The sequence below is a fragment of the Panicum hallii genome, chromosome 7, assembly GCF_002211085.1.
Source record: "Panicum hallii strain FIL2 chromosome 7, PHallii_v3.1, whole genome shotgun sequence".
NCBI classification, from domain to species: domain Eukaryota; kingdom Viridiplantae; phylum Streptophyta; class Magnoliopsida; order Poales; family Poaceae; genus Panicum; species Panicum hallii.
Window position 1 is genome coordinate 34309075 of NC_038048.1, and position 18624 is coordinate 34327698.

The following is an 18624-nucleotide window of genomic DNA, read 5'->3' on the forward strand; positions in this document are numbered from 1 at the left end:
GTCACTCTCACGAGATCCAAGGTGTGTTTTGAGGCCTAAAGTTTGAAAACCGTGGAACTTGATTTCTCCTATCTTGAAAGATTAGTATTGCCTAAGTTCTAGCACAATCAAAAGTTTAGATTTTGCTATCTAAAAATATAAACCGAATAAATATGAGTGTTGATCTTGACGTAGTTGAAAATAACATATATCATCTATTGCATTCTACGACGATTAAGTGGTATCTCCAACCTCCAGACTAAATAGTATATATAATAGTGTTCATTGATGTCGCATGTATAGATTTTGTAATCATCTTAACATGATATTTCATTTTCATAATTGTTCGGCTATTCAATCAATATCATTTACATACTTCTCCTACACATCACTATACGCAAAAATTTAGTTATATGCCTTAAAACACTACAAAGTAACTTTTCAAGGGATAAAGACATAAAGTAAAGAACTAGATAAAATAATAATTTTCTGCCCCCAAAACCATCAGGGCCGGGTTAAGGCCGAAACCAGGCCCGGCTCAGCTCGGCCGGCCCGGCCAGGCGCTTGTGCTAGACACCTAAGACCTCAAAGCATGACTCTCTCTCACACACACACACAATCCGTCGTCGTCCTTCGCCAGCGCCGCCGAACCCGCCATAGCCGCCTCCCACCACCGGAGCACGCTGCCTCCCCGAAGGAGCTCTCCCCTCGCAGCCATCGCCACAGCGTCCACCCTCGTCCCTCCCCTCCTCCGCTGCTATCGGATTGGCGGTGGAGTGGAGATCGACCCTGTATTGGAATTCCCTTTGTTGGTAAGGAACCCTAATTTGGTCGGATGGGATTTTCATCTTCGACAACGCGCGCGAGATCGATCGACCTCAGCTGACGCGAAGGGATTGGGAAGCCGAGGTGCGGGTGCAGCTGATTTTCTAGGAAGATTGGGGTTTCAGCTCAAACCCCCATGCTCGACGCTGAGGACGACCCCGGCGGGAGATGACGAGGATCTTCGTGCAGCGCGGGGCCCCCGGCTCCTCGTCCAGCTCCGGCCGCTCGGGCTCGCAGCCAGCGCAGCAGCAGCCGGCAGCTCCTGCCCGGGAGGAGGAGCTGCCGCTGCAGCCTCAGCCGCAGCAGCCGCCGGAGCTTTTGGCCTCAGATGATATAACCGAGCATCTAAATGAGGGCAGCGAAAACAGCAGCAGCAGCAATAAGCCTTTGAGGCTGGATGACCCCGTTTCGGAGAGCTCGAGCTCGGCGGAGGAGAGGGCTACAAGGGAGAAACCTCCTAAGGATGACACTAATGTAATCAACTCCACTTTCTTGGTGGAGGAACTGATAGGACTCCAGATTCCTGATGAGGTCGAGCACGGGAATTCTGTGGCATCAGGCACTGGTTCATCACAGATGGCGGGTGCAGCATCACACCCACCGCAGCCGCCAGCTCCACCTCCAAAACCAACATCTGGGAATAATGGGTTGCGGAGAATGGGGTCTGGGAGTTCAAACAGTGTGCGGATTGGATCTTCAAGAAGGCCAGTAGCTTGGCCACCAGTGGCAGCCCGGACATCTGCTTCAGGTTCTCGGCCTTCTTCACCTAGGTCACTGGTTGATGGTGAAGGTTACAACAGTGCAGATGAACAGGGTCCCTGTTATGACTCGAGTTACGATGATTCGGTATGGTTTCCAGATGTCTTGTTGCTTTATATACGCATCTTATTTTCTCCTATAACATTTGTAGCAGTCTTATGTATTACATCATCATCTATTGTGAAATGTGAAGATAGTCCTAGAGATGTTAAGTAGCCTTGTAGTTAAACAATATGCTCTTTGGTACCTTTGCTGTTTCCTCTTTAAGTGTATGATTATTAGATAAATCTGTATATCATGTGCTTTCCTCCATGGTGTCAATAACACAAGCATTCTTCTCGGTAGAGTTATTTATTCTGATAATATAAGGAGACACTAATCTTTTCGGTCAAGAAAAACCTTGTGTTTCTTGCTTCGAAGTAACAGTTTTTTTCATGTACATGAGCAGGTAATTTTTACATGATTGTATTTTTTGCTACTTCTCATCTAATTTATTGCACCCCAGGAAAGGGACCGCATGTTTGAGCATGACCTAAGGCGGGTGAAAGGGTTGGAAATCAGAAAGATGGCGGAAGACGGTAACTGTCTATTCAGAGCAGTTGCTGATCAAGTTTATGGAGATGCAGAAGCTTATGATATGGCTAGGCAGATGTGTGTTGATTATATGGTAGGTTGCATCGTTGCATCTGATTGTGAATAGAAATTTGTCTAGTTTATATCTTTGTAAGGGCAATGTTGTGTTGGCAATGAGCATCATCATTTTAATTGATGAATGCAATTATTAAGTTCAGACTTGTCTTGCTATATTCGACAAGCCTGCTTTCTACATCGCACTAATTTATGAACACCAAGTCCTTAGATTGGTTAGTTTTAGCATAGTTTTTTGACACAATTGGTATGAGCTAAAATACTCCACTAACAATTTGAGACAACCCAATTCGCAATCAGACGGCTATGGAAATGGCTGCCACCTGTTCCACGCTTCCAGCGGCTAGCAAATAATGTCTTCTGCATGGCTACTTACAAGTAACAGCCAGCTCTTAACTAGGCAGGATACTTTCCAAGGTAGCTTCAAGCATCTTAGCCCATAACTGGTCAAAAACTTGCTACATGCCGTTACAGAATGGTTATAGCTGCTTCCAGCAAAAGTTTCAGCTACATTCAATTGTTTTTTGGCATATTACGAATAGCATTGATTACTGTATCTTGTGTAAAAACAATGCAAAACACCGTCAAATTCTATGTGGATGTTCTGTCTTGGTAGACAGAAAGTCCCTAGTTAAGGCATGACCTATCCATGGACTGGAATTCCCTTCCAGCGGCAAATGATCTAACAGGAAGAACCTTTTCTGAGTTTAGTTTCTTGTGTTATTTGCCCACTTTTCTTTGATAATTTGGCATTTTGTGGAAGGATTAAGCAATCTTGTCTTTCTATGAAACCATCAATCATTGTTGCAAAAATGGGTCTTCTAGGATTTATAAAGGAGTAAGTGTATTTTTGATAAGAAAAAGTATTTGGGGGTGCATAATATGCAATTGAATGATGGGTGTAACTGCTGACCACTCTAGTTGTAGAACAGGGGAAACATGCATTGCCATGATTTTCTGTTATCCGTTACTCTGTTAGCCATGCAGTTGAAACGCTCATTGTCGCTTTGTGTTTCTTTTTCAGGAAAGGGAACGTGATCATTTCTCTCAGTTCATAACTGAAAGTTTTACATTATACTGTAAGAGGAAAAGGAGAGATAAGGTAAGCTATTAAATATATCCTTTGCAAATTATTAGTTTCCTACCTTTTTATTTGTCCATTTTCCTTTCCCAATTATTGAATCCAGCGCAGGCAATCTATTGCTATTATGAGGTGCATCTGTCGAGTTAACGTTGTGAATTATAAACACCTATAATTGTTTGGTCAACTGACTGTCATGCTTTTTTTTTTTCTTTTGCTTTCTTGTGCCCCTGCCAAGCATTTTCACCTATTTGAGTTTCCATTTGTGTTAACTATTTATACGTGCTTCCACGCAGCGAAACATGAATTTTGTCCCAACTTTTGAAACCTTTCTGCTGATATTTAAGCATCTGCCTTTCTAACACAAACTAACAGAAAAGGAGAAATTTGGCCTTATTGCCTCTTTCAATTCAAGGTGCTATGCTGATTGGTTGTTTAATTCTTCAAGGTATATGGCAACAATGTTGAGATCCAGGCATTTGCAGAGATGTACAATCGTCCCATTCACATATATTCCTACAGTACAGGTAAACTGTGCTCAGCATTTGATGTTTTTTCTCCTTGATTTTTTCCTTATAATAGCTAGTGTTGACTTAACATGGTTTGCTGTTTACTGCAGAGCCCATTAACATTTTCCAAGGAAGCTATAACACAGATGTTCCTCCGATTAGGTTAAGTTACCATCATGGTAATCATTATAATTCAGTGGTTGATCCCCGTCGACAGACAATTGGGGCGGGCCTTGGATTTAGCTCCCTCAGAGGGGTACATTTTTGTTTCTCTGAACCTTTGTCTTGCATTTAGTACATACAGTTATCTGTACACTTTTAGCCATTTTCTGGACTAATGTTTATGTTATGTTTCAACTTGATTTATTTTGTCTAGCTGATGGCCTGGTTAAATAATATTTTGTTCCCTTTTTTGTAGACCAATAATGTTGACAGGGACCAGGTGAAGGCTGCTATAAGAGCCCAGCAAGATCAGCAGATTGAGAATGTAAGCAGTGCAAGTTATTTTCATGTGTTGCTGCCATCCCAATTCCTCATAAATCAAACATGGCATATGCTTAATTCTTGTTTTGGCAATGTCAGGCACTTTTGGCCGAAGGGAGATTCTACTCTGATTTGGAGTTGACAGAAAGGGAAATAGAACGGATGGTGATGGAGGCCTCAAGGGCAGAGTATCTGGCTGAGGAGAAAAAGCTTAACATCAGAGAGTCATCAACATCAGGGGCAGAGCCATCATCTTCTGCCGCAAGTAAGCCCACCTTTCTTGGAATTTGAAGAACTAACTAATGTCCTGCTAATCAGTTTTTATTGAGACTGGCAATGCTTTCCTACCCTGCAGTTAGTGGGTCGTCTCATTCAGCAGCAGCAGTAGAGAGAGGGAGCGACGAGTGCTTTGTGCTCCCAGACACCGTGCTGACTCGCAGCATGCAGCTGCTCCTGGCAATGGGCTTCAGTTACATCCAGGTCATGGAGGCCTACAGCATATTCGGCGAGGACGTGGACTCGATGATCTGCTACCTGGTGGAGACCGGAGGCCCTGGAGCCTCCGCAGGCGGTAGCAACCGCCGTAAAGGAAAGGCTGCTGAGTGATGTGCACACCTTCCTTGATGTGAATGTGATGGATCGGAATTGTTGGGCATAAGTCATACCAGATAATGACAGCCGTGTGAGTTGAGATGTCGGTGTACCTGCTACCATATGGGTGACAATAAATGGAACTCTCCAGTTGCGACTTACATCAGGTATTCTGGTGTTCGATATGAATGGTTGTTGATGCCTTGTTGCTTGGAAAGTTGCTGGGTTACCCAGGTGTCCGGCGCCCTCCTCTGTGATCCTTGTGGGAACTGGGAAGCCGACTTGACTCTACTGTGCTGGACTGCTGGTACACTCGGGCAACAAATTGTCTTATGCTTTTGAATGCATGGCATATACCAGACCTAAGCTCGGCCTATTAAAAAAAATGGGATGTTTCGATCAAAATTTGGCCACAGTTTTGGTGCCACTATCTTTTGTTTAAGACAATTTTGGTGCCAGTATCGGTAACCTACACTATTATTGGGTTTGCTGGTGCGCTTACGAAGCCCAATCCAACGTAGCATATGCATATCTAGGCCCATCGCAATTACCCAGCTCACTTAATCCAAGATCTAGCCCAGCCCACATGAATGCAGCACATGGGCACTCACGCGGCCACGCCACGTGCTCATACGAGCTGGGGCTCGTGCCCTCGCCTCCCGCCGTCTCGCACACGCCGCGAGCGCCGCCCCAGCAGAACAGGAACGACTCCGCCTCTCGCCTCCTCCCTCACGGTCTCGCACTATTCCCGCTTGCTCCGAGAAAAGGCGCTGCCATGGCCACGGCGGCGCTGCGCGGGGTCTCTCGCTGCCTGGCGTCCAGGGGGAGCGCCGCGGCCACGCGCCCCATGCTCCTGGCGCACTCTCGCGGAATCACCTACAAGCTCTTCATTGGAGGTTGGTTGCTTACCTTAATTGCCCGTCTCCAGTCTCCTCCCCTCCTCACCAGCGCGTCCGTTTCACGGCTTCCTCAGTCGAGCGCTCCGTTCCCTCTCGCGCATCTCGCTGCTGGAGGGGAAGCACGTCTGCTGCATGGCTCACGCGTCGCCAGGGCGTGCGTGCCTAGTGTTCGACGGAATGTCCGTACAGGCAGGGCGCCTTGATGCCGTTTTTTGATACAACCATGTAGCTAAAACAATTTCAGTACTTCCTCCGTTTGTCTGTGAGGCACAGTTTAACTAAATGCTACCTCCAAAGCTAATCTAGCTGCAAGTTGCAACCCCAAAATCGTGATAATACGAAAGTAGTGTCGAATTATGAAATCTAGTTATATAATTCCGTACCACGCAATACGCGAAATAGGTATCATGCAGTTTGAATATTGAAATGTGTGTCGGCGCATTGATTGAGTTCCTGCTGCTAGGCAAGATATTAGTGTGTCTGACTTCTGAAGAGGTGTCAGTTGCCTTTTTTCCCCCACCATTAGTGTCTAGTCCGCTTGTTTTCAACAAAACTAATGTTTTTCTGCATTAGTTAATATGGTGCCACCATCTTTGATCAGATCTTGTTTATCAACAAACAACATAGGAATACCAGGTACTCCCTCTGTTTCTAGATATATGATGTTAGGACAAGCTAATTAGTCCAAAATATGACATGTATTTAAAAATGGAGCGGAAATGTTCCTTGAACTAGGATGTATATGGAACTACAGGACTAGGACATATTCAGTTGTTTTTCAAAAAAAAACGTGTCTTTTTTTTCACCATTAGTGTCTAAGAGTACATATTCGGTAACACGCAGAGCACAAAATCAGAATCATGCAGTCTGGTTCTTGAAATACGTGGCAGCACATTCATTGAGCTTTTGCTGCTAGGGAAGAGATTAGTGCATCTGACTTCTGTGTAGGTATCAGTTGCTGCTTAGTTTCTTCACCATTAGTGTCTAGTGCATTTGTTTTCAAGGAAATAAATGTTTTCGGGCCATTAGTTGATATGGTGCTCCATCTATGACCAGAAGATCTTGTTTAACAACAAACAACATATGAATGCTAGCGTATTCTCTATTTCGAAAGTGAGCAGGGGACCCTACCTTGGACTATGGTGATTGGTGAGGCGTATGTTTCGGTGCGTTATGCCTTAATACTCTAAGAGTACATATTCAACCCTTCTTAAGTTGTAGATGCAGTAGAGTTACCATATACTACTGGTCAACCAGATTGTAGTGGGTTCCAACTGACAGCTTAGGTATATATGACTGTGGCTATTAATAAGTAAAACACAACCTCTATCCTAAATATTCCAGAAAGGGTTGTATTTTTGTTAACCTATGCTGATTTACTCTGAATTACGCCAAGTTATGAAGTGCACATATCCACATTGATGCCAGTTGCTATTCATGCTGTACATGCATGTAACACATTGCTGCAGAATTTTATTCAAAAGATGAGATCTATTGAGATCAGCTGAGCTTCGTTTAAGCTGAATTTCTGAGCGGGAGTTAAAGCACACACTATACACACTTGAGAATCTCTGGAACCAGTGGGAAATTGTTGTTCTGTGTTATTTATGAGAATTTTGTCTATTGCTGTTTATACCCTCGTCTGGGTCCTCTGTCCTTTTTCAGGCTTATCACACTTTGCAACGGAAGACAGCCTAGCAGAAGCGTTTTCTCGTTACGGCCAAGTAATAGAAGGTTTGCCCTCATCACTTGCAAGAGCACGCTTCTGTTGGTAGTTGATAATCATTCTGTCCGCTACCGTTGGCTGTTACCCAAGCTGGGGCTTCTTGTTTGAGTGCAGCTACGATCGTCACGGATAAGGTGACCAACAGACCAAAGGGGTTTGGCTTCGTGAAGTTTGCTTCCGAGGAAGAAGCCAATAACGCGAGGGAAGAGATGAACGGCAAGGCAAGATGTTGATGGATTTGTCTACGTTCTTTTTAACTTGGAATTGTGAATATGTTTTGTGCCGTTTGGGGAGATTCTAATATGTGCAAGCTCGTGTCAGGTATTGAACGGCCGTGTGATCTACGTCGACATTGCAAAGGCCAAACCGGACCGGGATGCAGATGCCCGGCCAATAGCGAGAGGCCCTCCTAAGCCAATTGGCAACGACTGAAAAAGAACGGCCTGGTGTGTAGACTCCATACTTCTCCTCTGCCCCCTCTGCTATACCAGTTCACCCCTCAGATTCGGAAGCTCTTAGATACAGGGCGATGTGTAATAATGTGTCGAGGTTTTGCGAGAATATAAATCAAGTCCACCTAAATATAGTACTTGTGACTTGTGAGCTGTTTGCCCGGATCAGATGCTGTGTTTTCTTGTCATGACTCATGAGCCTCTGCTGCTATAATAAGGCTAGCCACACGAAACATCTAGACGATGTTACGGGTTGCGGATGGTGGTTGCATGTGCTTCTCGTTCTTGAATCTGTTCAGGAACATGATGTTACCCCGTTGCTACTCTGTTCGGAATCAATGCTTCGCAGTTCATCTGTACTTCTCTAAGCCTTCCATCTGATTCCTGGAAATTCTTTCGTTCCGGCGGACCTGATCCCCGAGTTGGGAACAGTACTTGATCTACGAAAATAATGAAAGATCATGCACCCAAAGGCAGATATTTTCTCCTGTATCGTTGTCGCATTGTTTGTTAAAGGAAAACGACGCACATCAGTGCCGGACATGATGTTGTCCAGTTGCTCGCTGTTACTACCAGGAAGAAAAAGGCGTTACAGAAAAGTTTAGTGGTCGATGTTGTACGCTAATGACATGTCTAGTGCACCAGACGGTTGATCAGAGTAGTACTACATTTTATTGCGCCAGTTCGTCGGCGTCAGAAGAAGAACCGGACGTGCACTCTTGTCCGTCCGGCCGGCCGGCCGGCAGGCGCCGGTCACCGGAGCGCGACCGCGGCGAGGCAGGTGAGCACGACGGCGGCGCTGGCGGCGGAGCAGCACAGGTCCACGAGCGCCTCGCGCCGCGCCTTGCTCTCCTTCCTCCCCTTCTTGCGCCTCACGAACTCGAGGTACCGCCTCTTGGCCTCCTCCGGCTCCCACTCCCCGCCCCTCCTGGGCGCCTCCATCGCCGCGGCGAGGAGCCGCAGCGTGCCCTCGCCGCTGACCGCGGCGCCGTCAGCGTCCTCGACGGCGAGGGCGACCTCGGTGACGTGCCCGGACCCCTCGGCGCAGGCCACGATGGCCTCGAACTTGCACCCGCCCAGCGCGACCGCGAAGCGCACCAGCGTCTCGCCCGTGTACCAGTGCCGGTCCACGGACACCGGGCGCCGGCTGGAGACGTTCACGGCGCGGCCCCGGGCCGGGTCCGCGACCACCCAGCTCAGCTCCAGCTCCGCGGGCGCCGCCCCCGCCGCGGCCTCTGTCGCCGGCGGCCTCTTGCGCTCGACGGCCTCGACGCGGAAAGGCGAGCCGAGGAACCACGGCGACGACGCGGGCGTCTCCACCACGCGCGACAGCAGCGGCGCGCCCCCGCAGTAGACGTCCACCGCGGAGACCAGCTCCCTGGGGAGCCCGAGCTCGCCATCGCCTCCGCTGGCGCCGACCGCGGAAGGGAACGGGAAGGCGTCGGCGAAGAGGCGGCGCGGCGGGATCGCGGCCAGGAGGCGGCGGGCGCCCGGCAGCGCGAGCGACGGCCACTCGGCGAGGCAGAGCGCGCGCCACGTCTCCGGGTCCGCGGCTAACGCGCGGAGCCCCGCCGTGGCGCAGCTGGCGGCGGCCAGCGACCGCCCGTCCAGGCGCCGCAGCGCGCAGCCCAGCACGTCGGCGTGCAGCAGGTCCTCTATCGTCGTGGTCGCCATGCCGCCCCACCTGCGAGTCGCGACCCTGTTCCCTCTTCTACTTGGAGCAAGTGAAGTAAAACTCTGGCCTATGGAAATGAGACGAGACGCTTTAGCCGCGCGGGCTTGCATATAAACGCACGCGGGGGCACTGTAATTGACCCCGGTCAAAGGCAGGCAGCCCTCTGCGGCTCTTGTCCATCGCGTCGCCTCATTTACTGCTGCTGCTGCTCCTGGCCCTGGGCCCGGGCGCAGTGTGATATTTCTCTCTGGTGCGCAATTGACCGCGTGCCGACCTGCCGTGGCGTCGACGGGAACCGGCCGGTGGCCGGTGTGGGGGCGCGCCGGGGCGACGGTGCGGCCCCGCGGCCGTGCAGCGGGACGCGTGGGCGCGGCGGGGGGCGCACGCGAGACTCGCGGGCTCGGACGTGCAGCGCCCCCGCACTGGGGCCGCGCGTTCCCCGCTCGGCGCTCGCCGTCCTCCTCGCGCGCCCGCGCCCGGACGGGGCACCTGCTGGCCGTGCGTGGGGCGGGGGCGCCGCGTGGTCGCGTCGCGCGCGTTCTCACCGCGCGGAGGGCGCGGTTTCTCCACACGCGGCGGCGCCGGAACGTTCGGGCGGGGCCGGTGGGCGCGGCGCCCTGCCGTAGCCACCGGCCGGTCTCGGCGTGGTGTGGTAGTATATCAGTGTACGTCCCTGTTGGGTTGGATTCCCCCGTCCGTCCCCGCAGAAGAAAAACGGGGTCGCGATCCTTCTCGCGGGACGGGGGGCGGTGCAAATCTGCGGCGCCATCGGGCTAGTCTTGCAGGAGCCGTGAGCCATCGCCGGAGGGCGTAATGGCGCTAGTAGGCCGTCGTTTTCGCGACCGGCCGGTCGTCCTGCAGCGTTCTCTAGGGGCAAGTGCTGTACCGGCCGTTTAGGAGGCGGCCTTCAATCTACTGTGCGTATTCGCAGGCCAAAGTGCCCAACTAGCCTAGCTTGCACGCGACATACGCTTTCAAATCCAAAGTTGGTGCCGGCGGACGTCTCGTCCGAAAGGGTGAATTGATACCGCCACGATCTCGATGCGTGTGTGCGTCGTGGCAACGTGCATGCCCTCCCCCGGCCACGTGACGAGAAGCTAGCTTAGCTTGTGGTGCCGGGGGGACCCGGGCCCAGGGGGGCTGCTGTACGGTCCGCGTACGGTACGATCCAATCCCGAACGGAGTAGCTGCAGTTCGAAGTAGCTGTCAGGTTAGTGGGCTGAAGCAGGAGGTACTCTCAGTGAAGTGTCGTCGGAGCCAAACCAAATGCGGGGCTAGCATTACTGGCTGCATTGCGATTGCACTAGGACTAGGAGTTCCTGTATTCTGTGACTACCATCGTTTCTACTGATCTTTTTTTTTTATCCTTTGTAATCTTTGCCTTCCCATCTTTAGGGTTGAAACACACGGTAGTGCGGGGAGCCGCAGAGCATGGCTGCAGCAGTCTCTGCCAGGACTGGCAGAGGAACAGGAGCTGGAGATTGGTCAAACCTCCTACAGGTTCCAGATCTGCCTCACAATAAATAAAAAGAGGAAATGAATCTTCAGATTAGTTCAGGGGTTGCATAAAAGAAAAACTAGCTGGGCCTCTGGGAACATCCTTGCCTATGTGTTGCGGTACCGCTGCCTCCTTAATGGTGTCCGGTGCCCCGGCCGGCCATCATGGGTTCCCTAATCCTGCATCATCAGAGGCCCCGGGGCCGACCGAATGCTTCTAGAAAGCCAATCAAGTATATCGACGGACACAAATGGTCCGATCCCACACTGTGCACAGTACGGGAGGCTCGTACGTGGGCGTGCGTGGGCGCCGTCCCGTTCATGCACGTCGTGCTGTGACCCCGTGTGCATGCACGAACAGCAGTAATGCACATTGCTTGCAGTGCGCAGTAGCTAGCTACTGGAGATTTTGATACTGCCACAGGACTTTCTGAGCTGAAGGATCAGAGGATTACGGCATTCTGAGCTGACGAGCTACTTTAGTGGAGCAATTTGCGCTTGCTCCTCCTTGTTTCCTGTCTGAATCAGGGTTGGTGCGCCTTGGCGCTGCTCGTAGTTTTCAGCCGGGATCTCGTGCGGTGCCGGCCGCCAAGGAAGAAACGTCTCGACATCCACGGGTAAGATCTTTGCACCTTGCCTGGGAGCTCTGCAATCGGACAGCGAAATGCCCGCTTATCAGGACTCGCGCACCTACCTGTAGGACAGGGACGTCAGGCTTAGGCCAAGGACCCACGGCAGCCTACGTGGAAGAACTCTCGCGACTCGCAATTGCCGCAGGAAAAGAGCAGCTGGACTGTAGGACTCGTCGCACCACGAGGTGCCTGCACTTGCGCGGCTGCGCAGTGCAGTGCCTCTCCTCCCCACTCTTCGCTATCCTTAGCCGCCCCCAGCTCTTGCTCTATGCTTTCGTTCAGTGAATCAGCGACCTAGCGGCGGAGTCCGAGTGAGCTTTGACAGACAGGCAGGCCGCGGGCGTCTCCTCACCTTTTCCTTTGTTCTTACGAGCAGTTCTTTTCTTTTCACTGTCGTCGAAGCCCTCGTGATCGCAATACCTGACCAAAATCTAACAAACCACACCACGGATGGGAACGTGAATGCAGATATCCGTATCCGTTTAAACATTAATATAGATATTCATATCCTTATTCGAATTTAATATGGTAGTAAAGTGGATGCATCCAAATCTGATTTTCATTATTTTTCTCTATCTGATTCCACATCTGTATTCGATAATATCTAACGCTATCCGTATCCCTTTTCAGTAGAACTATTTAAAAAGTTATATTTATTTTTCATAACCAATATTATTATTTTTATAATAAAATTATAAAAATATTAAATTTATTCGTAAGTATTCTTGATTTATCTATTTATGGGTGAAATTACTTTTACAAATTTTTATTATATATTAATTAAAAATGTTTATATATTTATTGAAAATATATTTTTATTTCTAATTTTATTTTTTATATATTTATCTATTAAAATATTTATTGATAAATAAGCTATTTTTTACAAGCTATCTTTATTATATTATCATATTTTAGTTTGTATATATATAACGATTTTATATTTAAAATTATCAATAAAGAAAATAACTAAATGTTATTCTATATTGAGTAAATATTCGAATTCAAATCCGAATCCGAAGCATCCATTTTGCATTTGTATTCGAAAATATCCAAATTTATATCCATATTCAAATTAAAATATAGTAAAAAATACTATTCGAATTCGATTACACGCTTATCCGATACGCTTCCGTCGTCGAACCAGCTGCGCCTCCCTTTTTCTTTTGGCTTCTCTTTCTCCGTCACTGTCTCCCTTTTGGCGCCAGCAGCCGATCAGAAATTCCAAGCGCTCATTAATCGGTGGGCGAGTTGCCTGGATTCACCCGATCACCGCGTGCGCGCGTCGTTCCCGTTGTGCGGCGGATCTGGACGCATGTGGTTGGAAACTCTGTTTGGAAACCGGTCTGCATCTCCATCTCGTCAGTTGTCTCTGTCTCGTACGAGACGATACTGTGATGCTGTGCAGTGTGCCCTGGACGCAGACCCCGACACTGTGAACTGTGCCGTTTGGACTGGGCATGGACGGAGTTGGGGCCACCTCCCAGGCGAAGGCGAGCGTTTGCCGTTTGGTGCCACAGAAGAAGCTCACGCCGGGTCCTTACATGTCCGGCAACCTGCACCCGTTCATCCTTTCCTTCGCGAAAGGACCTGCCACGGAATTCGGAAGGAAAATCGCGTTGGACGCGAGCGTGAGTGCACACCAGCTATTGAGGATCCGGGAGAAGAATCCAAGCGCGGACAGCTTGGAATGAGCTCCGCTCGCTGTCTGGTCTGACGCGCAGGTCGGCAAGCGTGACCGGTTGGCGATTGGCTCGCGGTTTTCTTCTCTCTCCCGTCCCGTGAAGTGCCAAGGGTAGGGCTCTGTGCCAGGAGCAGCAGGATGCTGTGCCTGTGCGCGGGCATGGACGCATCCGGAATCCTCGAACAGAACCTGTACTGCATTGTTTGTTTGCCATGAGTTGCCGCGTTGTGCAGCGAGGAAATTGCGGCTGGGTTGGGTGCCGGGAGGCCTTCGAGTTCCAGTTGAACTCTTCCGCCTCTGTGAACCAATGCCAAGTGGTATACAGACGGATCTTTTTCTTTTCATCTTCTTTTACCAACCGCGTAGGAACAGGATCAGAGGATCAATTCTCGTGCGCCACAAAGAGCAACGTTAATCGCGTCGTGAATTTGGTAAGCAAGGACAGTAATCATACCGCACTTGAAGGTTGGCCAGTTGCCTGTTGCCAACCACGACCAAAGTGTCATTGCCAAGCAAGATCGTGGCCGCTGTTGCGTCTCGTGTTGCGGAGTAGTGGGCGCGCCGCCGGGTGAGCCTGCTCTGCCTGTAGAGCTGGATAACGCGCCGGCTCGGTTCAGCTCGGTCAGGCTTGTTATCCCAACGAGCTAGCTCGGCTCAGCTTGTTAACGAAACGAGCAAAAAATCTTATCTCGGCTCGGCTCGTTCTAGCTCGCAGACAAGCCAAACACTGGTGGCGTCGCCAATGGCAACATGAGGCGTCTCCAATGGCGGCCTGTGCCATGTCGCTTAAGGGAATAAGAAAACCGAGAGGGCAGGCGATGGAAAGGCCCGGGGGCAGCCATTTGATTGTGCGGTCCTCTTCGTCACTGCCTTGCGTGCGCGCCTGCTCCTTGATTCAATGCTGGGCGGAACCTGCTCGAGCTCCTTATCTTCCATGGCGGGTCGCGGGTGACGGATCCGCAGCTCCTCCCGTGGGTGGGCGCCCCTGTGCCTGCGCCGCTCGAAGCTGGTCTTCCTCCAGACGGGAGCGGGCGGAGGCAGGCCAGAGGGGAGCAGGCGAACGGAGGAAGACGCTGGTTGAGCGTCGATGGCTCCGCGCCTAGCAGGCGACACGAGACTGAGAGAAGGAGCATGCGGAGGGAGGCGATTCCCCGATAGGATCAGGAAACAGCGGCCGAACAGGTGGGGGATCGGACTCGGGAAGGATTTAGTGCGTCTAGGATTTGGTTAGGTGGGCCGTTGGGCTTATTGGGCCAGTATATTTGGGCCTGCAGCCTGCTGGTGCGCGAGGCTCGTTATACTAACGAGCAAAAAAATGCTACTCGGCTCGTTAGTAAATTGTACCAAGCTGAGCCGAGCCGGCTGCAAGCCGAGCAAGCTTAACAAACCACGAGCATTTCATGCAGCCGTATCTGCCGGCCTCCTTCCGCTTCCTCCGCACCGGCGGGCGGCGCAAGCCGCTTTGTCGCCGACGTGCCGTCGAATAGCAGCATCACGTACAACCATCACCATGTCGTCCAGACTCGTCACCAATCGCACGCTTCCTTTGCGGTGGAATTGTTGTCCCTGACGCCAGAAAATTACAGCTTAAGAGACCATCCCATCCCAGCCCGGGCCGTCACTTGCTACAAACCAAAAGCATCGCAAAAGGCCGTCGTCTGGTCATTAACTCCGGCCTGCAAAAAGCCCACGATCTCCGTGAAAAGAAGAGGCCCACGGTCGGTTCCACGCGCGTAACATCTCCTAATAACGAAACCAGCCCATGACAGCCACGTCGCCTGTGATTCCGCGGCCGTCTGATCCTTTACTAGCGTGATCTGCCATCGTCCATATGCAGCCGAGCAATCGTGAGCCTCGCCGTTAATCCCAACTCTCGAATTCCTGTCTCCGGCGGCTTCTCCCGCGGGCCGCGCCCATATGCTCGGGCCATGGGGGCTTGAGGAGAGCTCGCACCCGATTCCCTGCCTCCCACTGACTTCTCTCCCGTCCGCCGCCTCGGTGTTAACATAGCATGAAATTGTGTTAACACAATGTATTCATTTCTTCATTCCTATAATCCAAATGAGGGTGGTTTAGGTTAGCTCAGATTATTTGTGATGTAATATTCCAGTGTCAAGTTTTGGCTTCCACTCAGCAGCTTGTACAAAGTTGTTCTAAAGCTGATTAGTCTAACAATTCATTTCCCCACGTTCTAGAATCTCGAGGTCGTCCTTAGCATCACCAGAAGGGGGGGGGGGGGGGGGGGGAGGGGCGTGAACTCTGATAATCGAAGCAGGGAGACAATCCTGAACATCTGTCACTTCCTGTATTCATCAGCATCCCTTCATTGATTTTGTATTCTTTCAGAAGAAAATTTGATAGCTTAGAAGACCGATCCTGCCTATTTGCTAAATATAATTGTTTTATAATCAATTTGCTACAGCACTACAGCAGTTGCTTAACTGGTGACAAATCATTGCATTTACATCAATGTGCCACGGTTTATTCAAATGGTACTGAACAGTCTGAACATATTTGTCGACTAATGTCAATACTACATATCATGTTCCCTGGAAAAATTGATACCTAATATTAGTAGATCAGTTCCTTTGCAAAATATGCAAGTCCATTCTCTCAAACAACATATATGTTGACGTTTCTGAGATCAGTTTCCCACCACTTATGGGTTCAGATGCTATCATCTGGCTCCCATAAGAAACCTACATTCTTTTAAGTAGATGCTTCATACTTTAGATTGAGCAGGGACGTACAGTTAACACTTGATACATCTCTCATAAACCCTTTGTCTGCAATAGCAAAGCTACTCACTCCGTTTCAAAATTATAAATCGTTTTGGTAAATCTAAATATATAAATTTTACTATGCACCTAGATAAACACTGTATCCATATACATAGAAAAACTACGCATTTAAATTTACCAAAACGATCTACAATTTGGAACGGAACGAGCGCTGAAATGGCTGGTTCGCTTCTACGAGGGCGCCGCGAAGCCGCCCTTGTGTTTCTAGTAATATCTTATCCAGATATTATCCAAGTGGAGCGCTCCCATAGGTCACCCGCCCAGCCTTGAATCTATTCCATCCACTGCAAGTGATCCACATCAGCCGAGCCCCCACAACAATCCCCGCGGCCTCATCTCCGCCACTCGACGGACGCCGCCAGACTCCGCAGCCGCCCGCCACAAAAATAAGAGCGCCCCGGGCGCTCGACGCCGCGACCCGCAGCGCGAACACGAGAGAGATCGACATGGCCGCCTCCTCCTCCTCCGCCGTCTCCGGCCTCGCCGGCGCTGCCCTCGCCAGCCGGCCGGCATTCTCCACCAGTATGGGTCTTAACTGCCGTTTAATTTCCTTAGCTTGCACTGTAGCTGAAGGACTGTAATGTTGAGGTTATCTTTAAATGCTCGATCGTCGCATCGCAGGCTTCGTGCGGGGCGGCCGGGTGTCGGCGAGGAACCCGCTGATGACGAGGAACCTGGAGAGGAACGGCAGGATCACCTGCATGACGTGAGTTCTTGCTGGCTTGGCTTAGCTTTGTCGCCCAAGAGTAGCGGCGACGAGCGTTGCTGTCTTGCTGATGTGGCCTCTCTGCTGTGAAATGAAATCGTTGCTGACTCATGCTGCTTGTCATCAGGTTCCCCCGGGACTGGCTGCGGAGGGACCTGAGCGTGATCGGCTTCGGGCTCATCGGGTGGATCGGTCCCTCCAGCGTCCCGGTGATCAACGGCAACAGCCTCACGGGGCTCTTCTTCTCCAGCATCGGCCAGGAGCTCGCCCACTTCCCCACGCCCCCGCCCGTCACCTCCCAGTTCTGGTGAGACTCGCACCACTCGCACTCACGCTCTGCTTGGCCAATGGCCACTACTGTCCTGCACGCCTGTTCTTGCAGTGGTAGCGGTAGCACTTGTAACTGACAGACGAACACGAACTCGTTGCAGGCTGTGGCTGGTGACGTGGCACCTGGGTCTGTTCATCGTGCTCACCTTCGGCCAGATCGGCTTCAAGGGCAGGACCGAGGACTACTTCCAGAAGTGAAGCGGCTGAGCTCGATCGACCTCCGCTGCCCGCATTCGAACCTTGCTTTGTATAGGGCTCTGATTTGGCTGAACTTATGTGTGCTGCTGCTTTTATGATGAGCTCAATGTAAATCTATTGTCCCCTGCGCGCTTGGGTTTAATTCGAGGAAAAAAATCTAAATTACTTCCCTCAATTATAGCTAAAATCCGGATAACTCCCTAAATTATGGTTTGGTTTATTTTACCCCCTAATATAATTTATCTTTTTCATTTCTCCATGCATAGGTGGAGTTTTAAGTTGAAAATTTACAAGATGGTACTACACATCATAACACATGTTAGAAAAAATACATCATAATTTTTATCATTATTTTGATAGGTTAGGATATTTGATAATAAATTAATTATTGGAGTTCAAAATTATATGAAAAATAATGATGAAAAAATTATAACAATTTTTAATATTCACGTACACTACCACCCTGCAAAATTTGAAATTAAAATTTAACTTGTGTATGGACAAAAAAACAAATTATATTATGGGATAAAATGAACTAAATGGTATAGTTTAGGGGGGAGAGAGTAAATTGAACCAAATTATAGTTTAGGGGTTATTCGGACTTTGGCTATGCTTGAATGGAGTAAATTAAATTTTTTCCTTAATTCGATGTATCTAGCTAGTGTCTCGTAACTGGAAAAATCTTTACGAAGTTTAATTTATGCAAACAAAATGAGAGAGAAATGTTCAGAGAATTTGAAGTACAAAGCGTAGGAACATGATAATTAAGTGGCGACCATAATTAAATTACGGCAACGTGTTAACAGGGAGGCTGCGGTGACTGATGGCATCAAGTGGATACACCTAATTTGTGGATTTTGGCGAAACTTGTCCAGAACCTCTCCAGGGTTAATCCTTCCAATTGTCTTTTCGTACAACGCCTGCCTATGCTGGCCATTAGGTGAATCTAAGCGGCAGAATACATCTACCACCCTTCAAATGAACTCAGCAAATTGGCGAACAAAGAAAAGATGATGAACTGTTTCATTGTCATGTTTTATACTCCCGTTCCAGTCCCGTCTATCTAAATAGTCCTACATATGTTAGAATAACCTCTCCTTTCAACTCCATAAAAATCCATCCAAATGTTGCCACAAGCAACTGCAACCTCTA

At 49.6% G+C, this 18624-nt stretch overlaps 4 protein-coding genes across 4 annotated transcripts; 3 read left to right on the forward strand and 1 right to left on the reverse strand.

The window, feature by feature from the left end:
• Window positions 1-577: 577 nt before the first annotated feature.
• LOC112899947 (OTU domain-containing protein 5-B) lies at window positions 578-5064 on the forward strand. The gene is made up of 8 exons (XM_025968616.1): window positions 578-1650; window positions 2069-2230; window positions 3236-3313; window positions 3741-3819; window positions 3912-4057; window positions 4220-4288; window positions 4384-4549; window positions 4640-5064. Exons 1-8 carry the CDS (start codon window positions 973-975, stop codon window positions 4888-4890), a joined length of 1629 nt encoding a protein of 542 aa, XP_025824401.1. The 5' UTR covers window positions 578-972; the 3' UTR covers window positions 4891-5064.
• Window positions 5065-5523: 459 nt separating this feature from the next.
• LOC112900381 (small RNA-binding protein 11, chloroplastic) lies at window positions 5524-8233 on the forward strand. The gene is made up of 4 exons (XM_025969210.1): window positions 5524-5771; window positions 7440-7508; window positions 7615-7721; window positions 7822-8233. The coding sequence occupies exons 1-4, from the start codon at window positions 5651-5653 to the stop codon at window positions 7930-7932; spliced, it is 408 nt and encodes a 135-aa protein (XP_025824995.1). The 5' UTR covers window positions 5524-5650; the 3' UTR covers window positions 7933-8233.
• Window positions 8234-8584: 351 nt separating this feature from the next.
• LOC112900347 (probable F-box protein At2g36090) lies at window positions 8585-10514 on the reverse strand. Its single transcript, XM_025969171.1, has one exon. It carries the CDS (start codon window positions 9735-9737, stop codon window positions 8706-8708), a length of 1032 nt encoding a protein of 343 aa, XP_025824956.1. The 5' UTR covers window positions 9738-10514; the 3' UTR covers window positions 8585-8705.
• Window positions 10515-16603: 6089 nt separating this feature from the next.
• Window positions 16604-17650, forward strand: LOC112901670 (photosystem I subunit O). Its single transcript, XM_025970628.1, has 4 exons — window positions 16604-16760; window positions 16860-16944; window positions 17072-17251; window positions 17376-17650. Exons 1-4 carry the CDS (start codon window positions 16685-16687, stop codon window positions 17470-17472), a joined length of 438 nt encoding a protein of 145 aa, XP_025826413.1. The 5' UTR covers window positions 16604-16684; the 3' UTR covers window positions 17473-17650.
• The last annotated feature ends 974 nt before the right edge of the window (window positions 17651-18624 follow it).

Bases quoted from the DNA above. Each gene is read 5' to 3' on its own strand.
- LOC112900347 (XM_025969171.1), bottom strand. From the start codon at position 9,737: ATGCAAGCCCGCGCGGCTAAAGCGTCTCGTCTCATTTCCATAGGCCAG.
- LOC112899947 (XM_025968616.1), top strand. From the start codon at position 973: ATGACGAGGATCTTCGTGCAGCGCGGGGCCCCCGGCTCCTCGTCCAGC. The intron at 3,314-3,740 runs GTAAGCTATTAA...TAATTCTTCAAG, and splicing joins AGAGGAAAAGGAGAGATAAG to GTATATGGCAACAATGTTGA. The intron at 4,058-4,219 runs GTACATTTTTGT...CCTTTTTTGTAG, and splicing joins GATTTAGCTCCCTCAGAGGG to ACCAATAATGTTGACAGGGA.
- LOC112900381 (XM_025969210.1), top strand. From the start codon at position 5,651: ATGGCCACGGCGGCGCTGCGCGGGGTCTCTCGCTGCCTGGCGTCCAGG. The intron at 5,772-7,439 runs GTTGGTTGCTTA...GTCCTTTTTCAG, and splicing joins CTACAAGCTCTTCATTGGAG to GCTTATCACACTTTGCAACG. The intron at 7,509-7,614 runs GTTTGCCCTCAT...GTTTGAGTGCAG, and splicing joins TTACGGCCAAGTAATAGAAG to CTACGATCGTCACGGATAAG.
- LOC112901670 (XM_025970628.1), top strand. From the start codon at position 16,685: ATGGCCGCCTCCTCCTCCTCCGCCGTCTCCGGCCTCGCCGGCGCTGCC. The intron at 16,761-16,859 runs GTATGGGTCTTA...GTCGCATCGCAG, and splicing joins CCGGCCGGCATTCTCCACCA to GCTTCGTGCGGGGCGGCCGG. The intron at 16,945-17,071 runs GTGAGTTCTTGC...GCTTGTCATCAG, and splicing joins GGCAGGATCACCTGCATGAC to GTTCCCCCGGGACTGGCTGC.